General features: G+C 35.1%; 1 protein-coding gene across 1 annotated transcript; it reads left to right on the top strand.

Annotated features, from left to right (window-relative positions):
• Window positions 1-6205: 6205 nt before the first annotated feature.
• On the top strand, window positions 6206-7387 carry LOC132032444 (uncharacterized). Its single transcript, XM_059422064.1, has 2 exons — window positions 6206-6435; window positions 6932-7387. Exons 1-2 carry the CDS (start codon window positions 6349-6351, stop codon window positions 7385-7387), a joined length of 543 nt encoding a protein of 180 aa, XP_059278047.1. The 5' UTR covers window positions 6206-6348.
• The last annotated feature ends 1962 nt before the right edge of the window (window positions 7388-9349 follow it).

Here is a 9349-nt window from a genome sequence, read left to right as displayed (position 1 = left end):
AAGCCCTCCAAAAGGGCGATTTAAGGAAACGTTTTCGGATGAGTTGACTTGGAAGGGCAAACACGGCATTATAAGTTTGGAATTTGGAAAAACACCAAAGAATAAAAGTTGTAGATAATTGAAAGAGCTTTCCAACCATAGGTCATGGGCCCTCACACAATGTCGAATCGGGAGTTATGGCCATTTTAAGAGCAAGACCCCAAGTCGCCAAATGGTTCCGCGGGCCCCACATGAATAAGTCGGTGGAACCGACCTAGGGGGCTATAAATACCCCATCAGCCCATTTTTTTCAGCATATTAACATTCCAAAGAGTCCTAGAAGTCTCTCAAAACATCTCCCAAATATTATAGTCCGATAAATCAAGAATTTGACAAGATTACGCCAAACTAGTCCGTGAAAGGCGATTGTTCTTGCTTCTACTTAAGCTTGGTATTGGAAAAGGTTGATGTGGCTGAGTTTTTTTCAAGCATAAGGTATGTTATTTATCCCATCTTTTATGTTGAGTTTATTTGAAGGTCTAGCAAGCCTTAAAAATGAAACTAGTCATGGAGAAAAGGTCATAGAATGTTGTATTGTAGTTGTTGTGTTTATGGGTTGTTTTGGACGTGTTGTGGCCGTGTGGATGGACTGATTTACGCATATAAAAATGGTATCTAACATTGTTTGCGTATTGATGAGATTATACTCCTTGATTGGGATGGAAGAAAGTGCATATTGTTGTTGTAGGTTGAAAAACGTCGTGTGGGACGTTTATGGAATATGTTGGTATTAATAATAGTGTTGTTGATGTTGGTATTATTGTTGTTGTTGATTGGTTGCTTTGAATTGTAATTTTGGGCTAGGCATATAAACGGGGAGATGCTACCCAATTTTCGGCGAGATATATAGAGTAGTTTGATTTGAAATTTGGAACAAGTGTGCAATAAAGAGTCTAACGTTAGTGTGAATCCTTTTAAGTGTAGGCTTACGAGCTTGGACGAATAAGCGTAGCTAATAAGAGGTGGAACAGGTATGTAAAGCTTACCCTTTCTTTCTTTTGGCATGTCTTAGACGTAAGTAAGATATGATATGATACGAGTCTTGGGGTAACTCCACTCTTAGGTTCCGAGCATGTCTACGATTCTTATTCACTTCTTGATATCAACCTTCGTAATATGGTCGAGCCATTGCTCTCGAGTCTTTTGTATGATTGGATAGTACATGTTGCATAAAGAGTTCTTGTTCCTAAAGTGTCCTCTGATAAATAATGTCCGCAACTTTTATGAACGGGCTCGGATTGCTTTGATATGTTCGTAAAGTGTTCTCTAATGCATAATGCCCGTAACTTTCATGGGCGGGCTCGGATTGGTTTGATACATGTCTATGATCTCTAAGATTCTCTTTAACGTAGTCCTAATGGCAATTAGAACGGATTTAATATGACTATCGTTTTAATGCTCGAGCGTGATTTGTCTGTTGAGTCCGAAAAGTTGATTTATATGCATATGGTTTCTCACTACTCGCTCGTGCCGGCCTCGTTATACTTCTTTCACTACGTCCCGGGCCGGGCATGTATTCGTGCACAACTCCACCGCATTATTCACCGCGTCCCTCGCTAGAGGGCCGGGCACGTTATATGTATATGATGATACTCACCGCGTCCTTCACTAGAGGGCCGGGGCATGTTATATGATATGATGATGATGATATGGGGATGGTGGCCAGGATGGCATATGATGATTCCATTCACCGAGTCCCTCACTAGAGGGCCGGGTACGGTATATATATGATTATTTCACCAAGTCCCTCACTAGAGGGCCGGGGCACGTTATATGTACATGTTTTTTATGATTTTATTTACCGAGTCCCTCACTAGAGGGTCGGGACACGTTATATATGCATATGTACAAGATGATTATTCACTTATATTTCTAAGTCCCATAATGAATTGGATATGATATTGACATGAATGATTTATGTTTCAAAGGCAAGCCTTGTGGTTTTCTGGTTACTGTACTAATTCTCTATAATCCTTATTTCAGTACGATTCTATTTCGTGTTTCATGCTTTACATGCTCGCACATATTCCGTACCGACTCCTTTTCTTCGGGGGGCTGCGTTTCATGCCACGTGTGTGTATACGTATGAGTAGGAGATGTTCCGGTGGATTGGCGAGCTCCATTTCCTTCCGGTCTTTGCCGAGTCGAGTATCTATATTAGGTATCTTGGTTCATGTTAGAGACTTTGCGGACGCAGTCACGTATACGGATGTCGTCTTGTAAGCGGCTGCAGTTCACCGATGTATCATTATGCATTATGTTACGATTTCCTATGATTACGGATTTTACTTGATTTGAGAAAGACGAAAAGCATGTTGTTCTTTGAAAAGCTTCCATTATGCATTCATTTCACGATTTAAGAGTCCAAAGAAGATTATGAGTATCACGAGGATCAGCGGGTTCGCTCGGCCCTAAGTAAGGGTTGGGTGCCCATCATGCCCCATCAAGTAGGGGTGTGACAAAATGAGACTGCACAGACACCTCTCTTTGTTTCTCATCATGTATAAGCAGTGCATATGCTTAACTAACTGAGGGTAACGGACTCATCATGATAATATTGCTTTTTACTAATGCATATGCATCATTCAATCCCATGAGGAACTAAATTAGCCCCTCATCTTGAACAAACTTGACTACCTTGTCCTTTCCTCCACACTTGCATTAACATGAACACATATTTTAGCATATAAAGTGTCCAGTTCATCCCACAGTCACTTTATCTTAGCCCACAGTCATTTTATCTTTGTGTAGTAGTTAGCAATATCATTTGAACCTTGAGTTAAATCACTCATTTCCTTCTGCAGATGATAAAGTTTGGCACCATTAGGCTGTCCAATTCTTGCTTCAAGATCATTCCAAAGATCTTCTACAGATATAGAGTAAATGACACTATTAGAGATATCCCCGGAGAGTGAGTTCAGCAACCAAGAGGTTACCATCAATGAATCCAACTTTGTTCTTGGCTGAAAAAGCAATGAGAACAGTTCTTCTCCAACCTCCATATCCTTTCCCTTCAAATATGGAGTTCACCAAGGACATGCCTGGTGAGTCTGAAGGGTGAAAGTAGTATGGACTACTGCTGTCCATTTGTGTGGAGACAACAGTAGAAGCTGAAGCTATTACATTAGACTCAACCATGATGAAAGAGGAAAATTAAGCAATGAAGATGATAAAGACTAAACAGTGAAAAGAAAATCAGGTCTGAAAAACTTCAAATCTGCTCTGATACCATGTGGAAAAAACAAGAAGAAGAACTATAGAAATTTTCCGGATGATTTTCATTGATTTTCTGTACACCTATTTATACAATGCAATGTAAATATAGTAACCAATAATATTTGTACACTTGCTAAATTTCTATTAGTTTTGTTCAACTATAAAAATGAAGGAAAATTCCATTCCTTTATGTGCTGTACAAGTATGTATGGAAATGATCTGAGGGTTGAAAATTGTCCAACACATCATGTTGGATGATCATTTCCATTGTTGGCACGCGAGGCTTCATGTGCCGATGAATTAGGCCCATTTCCATTTATTCTTGGTCAATTTCTTTATCTGCATTGTTGGGCCTAATTTTCTTTAGTCCAGAATTTGGCCCATCGTTTTTATTTTGTTGAATCACAACAGATTCATTTCCTCTTCTTTCTTGCTCGATTAGACCTAAGGTTTTCCCTCCCATTTCTTTGTCAACTTCGTTTGAATCAATATGACAATCCTTGCTAATTCCAACAAAGGGCAAAAGTTAGGAACAGGTACACAGGGCTGCGGCACCCCTGATTTCAACTTCATAATTTTTGCCTTAACAATTTTTAACAAACTATTATTGCTTTGAAATTTACCCTTGCCCCTCATTGTTATTATTATTTGCAAGAATTTCCTTTGCCTCGATATATACAAACGTTGTCTCTCCTCTTTTTAGAACTCTAGGCCACTGTTTTATCTTTCAAAAAATAAACAATAGAATTATAATTAAGTACGAGAAAGATCTAGATATCAATCTCAACATATGCATACCACAGTAACATTTTTCCTGATCAGATCTGAGTTATGGTTCTTTTGTTTTTCTTGCTTCTCTTAAGCTTATTACTTTCTCCTGTTCATAATATGATGTTATTAGCTTTAATATTTAGTCGAAAATAAATGAATTTTTACATAATCAAAAGTATTTATTTTTTCTAAATTTATTCTTATTTAATTAGATAAGTAAGTTTTTACGTAACTAAGAAATCATACTAAATAGGTACTATAGTACTCCCTCTGGATAAAAAAGAGTGTTTACTTAGCCTTTTTTTCTTGAATAAAAAAGAGTGTCTACTTATCAAATCATGAAAAAATTAATATTATTTTTTCAGATTTACTCATATTAAGTGTTATATGGTGGAATCTCAATACATATTTAATTAGGGGCAGTTTAGTCAAGTTATCTTTTTTTGTTTAGGAGTTAATATTTTCTTAAGGCTATGCAAATGGCTAAGCGGACATTCTTTTTGATCCAGAGGGAGTATTTAATTAATGACAATTTATTGAAAATAACTCTCACTTTCTTGAGGTGAATGAATTTTTTAAGAGATACGCCCAAGCTAAAAACACCATGTAATATGGACCGAAATAAGAGCCCGTTTGGATTGGCTTATAAGTTGTTGAAAACAACTTATAAGTTGTTTTTAGTTTTTTTGAGTGTTTGGCTAGTCAGCTTATAAGTCATTTTGTGCTTAAAATAAGCCCAAAAAATAATTGGCCTATTTGGCTTAACTTATCTAAAACAGCTTATAAGCAACAAAAAAAAAAAGTTGGCCTACCCCAACTTTTTTTTTTCTTTTTTCGTATCAGCTTATAAGCTGCTTTTTTTAAGCCCATCCAAACAGGCTCTAAGTAATTAACTTATCGCATGACTGTTTACTTAATTAGAGTAGTGATGTTTAGCATCTCGAGGGTTGTGTTAAGTACTCTCTTTAACTATAAAAACTGAAAAAGTGGAGCGCATTTCCAACAACAGTCAAAGATCCTCTTATTTTGCTTTTGGCCTCTTCTTATGGAGAGGAGTAGGATCTTATTTTTGGATCTCCTTTCTAATTAATGTAATTTTTTTTTTATCCAAATCAAATAATTAAAGACTGTTTTCAGTTGCATGCAGCTGAGACAAGAATCCCGCGTAGCGTTTCTGAAGCAAATTTATCTTATTAACCATAAAGTGGTAGATTCAACAACTAACGAATTATCGGATTTGATAAAATTTAGTGCGTTAACCGTTGAGGGCGCATAATCAATAAATGTGTAAAAAAGCAAATATAGATATGATTAGATATATATTTCAAATACCCTCTCCCGCAAACTATTTAAAGAGGTTAACACAAAATTTTGAAGGAAATTAAATTCTTGAGCTACAAGTCTACTCTTTCCGTCTCAAATTATTTGTCGTTTTAGAAATTTAAGGTCCAAATTTTTTTTTTTTTTTTTTTTTGCATTTTACCCTTATTAATATTTTGCGGTTAATAAAGATGACACATCAATTGAGTAAGAATTTATGTAGAGAGATTATAATTTAGATATAAATATGAGTAAAGTTAGTCAAATACCTGTCCAAATTAATGGAGTATTTTTTTAAGGGACGTGTAAAAAAAAAAAAAGACAAATAATTTGTGACGGAGGAAGTATCTTAAATTATACTCCTTCCGTTTCAATTTATGTGATATAGTTTGACTAGATATGGTGTTTAAGAAAAAAAGAAAGACTTTTGAAATTTGTGATCTAAAACAAGTCATAAATATTTGTGTGGTTTTAAATCATTTAAGTTAAAAGAGAAAGTTTTAAGTTAAATTATTTTTAAATATAGCAATGTCTCATTCTTTTTGGGACAAATTAAAAAGAAAAGAGTATCACATAAATTGAGACAAATCTAGTAATATTATAAGAGTATGACAAAATATTTCAACAAATTGTAATTGGTTTAATTGCATTCACATCTTGGTTAATCTACAGCCATTTTTTTACGAATTCTAATTTGACCACTGACCTTTCCTTAATCAGAGACCTTTTACCAAACATTTTTCTGTGCTACTGTACCTTGCTGAATGCGTGAAGTAATTTAATTGCATTAAATATAAAGAAGGCTGGTACTACTATTGGGAGTTGAACAATAAAAAATCATAGAAAAGTTTCAAAAATAGACAAGATGCATTAATTAGGGTTTGCAAATACCAACGGCCATTGAGCCCCCAAAGGCGCGATAATTCCTTTCTCCTCCCATTTCCTTTCCTTCCAACTTTCCACTCTTTCATTTTCCTTTTCCCTCTTCAACCAACCAAAAAAATGTCAAACAAATCCCCCATTTTCTCCATTGTTGAACCTCAACACTTCAGTGACTATGGCTTCGACCCTCAAATCGATTATTTTCAGGTATGTCATCAATACAACTCCTATAAAATTATTTTGTCGTGAAATACCTATTATTTTTTTTTATAATAGACTCGAATTTAGAATAAAGTGTTTTGAAAGATCGAGTCAAATCAACTGGTGCATTTTGCACCGTTACATTCAATACAGATTCATTTTTGTCCCAAATTTCACTCCCTCGGTCTAAGGTTATATGTCGTGGTTTCTAAAAATTGTTATTTCAAATTATTTGTCGTTTTAAAAGTTCAACACGAAATTAATTATTTTCCCCTCATTTTACTCTTAGTCGTTATTGTTCTAAAGACTATAAACACGTCAATTATAAGATAATGTTATGATTGTTCAAATACCAATAAAATGTAAAATAATTTAAAATCCCTCCTAAATTTCTTAAAGGACGTTCAAAAGAAAATCATGATAGATAATTTGAGAGGAAGGAGTAAAATACGTCATTAATGCGTTATATATGAATACGTTATTTTACCTCTGTTTTAAACAGATTTTGGAAGAAGCAAGAAAGCACAGAATCAGAGAAACAGCAAGATCATCCATAGACACATTACATTTCAAGCTACAAAAACCAATCTCAAAAGACGACTCTTCAAAGAAAATCAAGAAGAACATTAGCCGTAAAAAATGGTGGAAAAATGCTCTTCTCTTCTTCAAAAGGAGTAGTACTAATAATTCCAACAATGACAACAAAATCTCCGACACCGGTGATCTTGACCGGCAACCTACTTTACGGGGAACATCGATATCTGGGCCTGTATATATTACTGAGAGCAGAAGTGGCTCCAACACACCTTATCGGAAGACTAACCGGTCAACTTCCGGTCCACTTGCCGGAATTTTGACTCCTAACCGAAAAGGTGACGTGGAGATCCCGTATATTAACCTCAGGGAGTTTAATATGGACCAGCAACAACATAACATGCCAATATATTTGGTCTCGTGAACAGAGCAGTATTTAATTTTTATAAGTTTTTTAAGTGCTACTGCTAATTATTGTTATTCTAATTTAGACCTTTTTTACGGTTCGAAATTAGAAAGTTTATGACCCTTTTAGTCTTTAATTAAAAGGGCATCCTCTAGAATATTTTCTCTTTTTTGGGGGAGTTTTTAGAAGTTTGAATCACCAACCATTTTAGGTGCTACTGCTAATTATCGTTATCCTAATTTAGAACTTTTTTAGGGTTCCAAATTAGAAAGTTGATAACCCCCTTTAGTCTTTAATTAAAAGGGCATCCTCTTGATTTTTTTTTTCTTTTTCATTGTATGCGAAAGTGCTTTTATTAATGGCATGAAGCAACTTTTTTCTTGTGACTTGTCAGCAGACAGCAGACAGTCTTTATTGGATTTTGCAGCCTATTGAAATGAACTGATTTATCTGATAGAAAAAGCATGCTTTTGCTTTGACCATGTTAATGTTTTTACACCTTGTTAGTTTGACCAGAAAGTTGCCTATCACTTTTAACTGGAAATCATGTGAAGATTTCTTTCGTGTTAATGTTTTTATCTTGTTAATTTGAAGTGATAACTGAATATATACCCTTGGACAAATAAAATTTTACATTGCTATGCCCGGAAAGCTCTTTCATCTGTCTTAAACTTTTCCGAGGTTTAAATTCAGCGGAATGACATGGGAGATTCCTATACTTATTCTGCTTTGTCATCTCGGTCTTGTTCCACTTTGGCATCTCTGTCCTTGTACTCGAGGGTTTCATCCAAACACTTCTACCGGATCAAAACAAGCATTTTATCTTATCTCCTCGGCCATTCCGAGGTTTTAATTAATAATGAAATAGGTGGTGGTACAAGTGAAAAGTGATGGACCAAGGGTACATGAATTCATGCCCAATTGTTGGGGCAATTATCTAAGTGCCGTTAAGAGGAAGCTATGATATTTGTCTTTTTGTCATGGTACAATATTTAATATTATTTGGAGACAGTTAGTTGTGTGGTACATAACAGTATGGTCAAGACTGAAATTTCTTGGCGACCGTTTGCTTGTGGGGTCTCCGTAAGCTCCACTTGAGCATAATTGAGCGGTAATTGCTTACATCATTACCCATTTGTGCTTTTTTAGCAACAAGTTGTACCTCCTTCACCTTAAAAGCATTCCATGTCAACAATATATAATTTCAATTGCGATTTACAAATTCAATCCCAACAACAATAACATTTTTAGTGAAATCACTCAAAGTGAGATCTGAAAAGAGTAGTGTATGCAAATCTTACCCGTACTTTGAGAGTTAAAAAGACTGTTTCTAATAGAAGCCAACTTTGCTTTCTCAGCCACAACGAGAAAACAAAAACAATACTTCTGACAAAAGAATTCTTCACAATTCATCGCAAATTCAAGAGTGGCAAATGTTGCACAGAAGAATACAATCGTAGAAAAATCGTCACAAGTCCGTTATAAATTTCATCATAAAACATCATAATTTTGTGATGAATCCGTCATAAATATCCCGTCATGACACCCGTGAGGTTATTCCTAAAAGAAGGATCCACGGTAGAGTAGTACTTTACAATCTGTTTTTTTAACGGGAGTTTCACCTTACAATCCTTTTCCTAAGGTGAGTTTCTTTGTAACTTCTTTGTTTTTACTATTATCTGTATTGAAACGGTTCGATAATATTAATAGTCCTAGGCCATTATTAGTAGGCGTTTGGACATGCGGTTTGAAATCATGAGATGAATTTGAAACCCTAAATTATCCAAAAAGGTATGATTTGAGATTTCAAACCATGGTTTAAAAAAATTTAAATATAAAACTTGACCCATAAGTTTATATTTTATGAAAAAAGACCCATAAGTTGGTAAATATTTTTAACAATTAATCTCATCAGTCATTTACCAACCTCATTAACTTTCACCAACCTTAATTTATGTCAATCATGTGGGAGGATTATAT

Source organism: Lycium ferocissimum, chromosome 10 (genome assembly GCF_029784015.1).
Source record: "Lycium ferocissimum isolate CSIRO_LF1 chromosome 10, AGI_CSIRO_Lferr_CH_V1, whole genome shotgun sequence".
Classification (NCBI taxonomy): domain Eukaryota; kingdom Viridiplantae; phylum Streptophyta; class Magnoliopsida; order Solanales; family Solanaceae; genus Lycium; species Lycium ferocissimum.
Note: the sequence above shows the minus strand (reverse complement) of the source record. Positions and strands in the feature narration are given on the sequence as shown.

Excerpts from the sequence above, each read along its gene's own strand:
- LOC132032444 (XM_059422064.1), top strand. The coding sequence starts at position 6,349 with ATGTCAAACAAATCCCCCATTTTCTCCATTGTTGAACCTCAACACTTC. Across the intron at positions 6,436-6,931 it reads CTCAAATCGATTATTTTCAG|ATTTTGGAAGAAGCAAGAAA; the intron begins GTATGTCATCAA and ends TGTTTTAAACAG.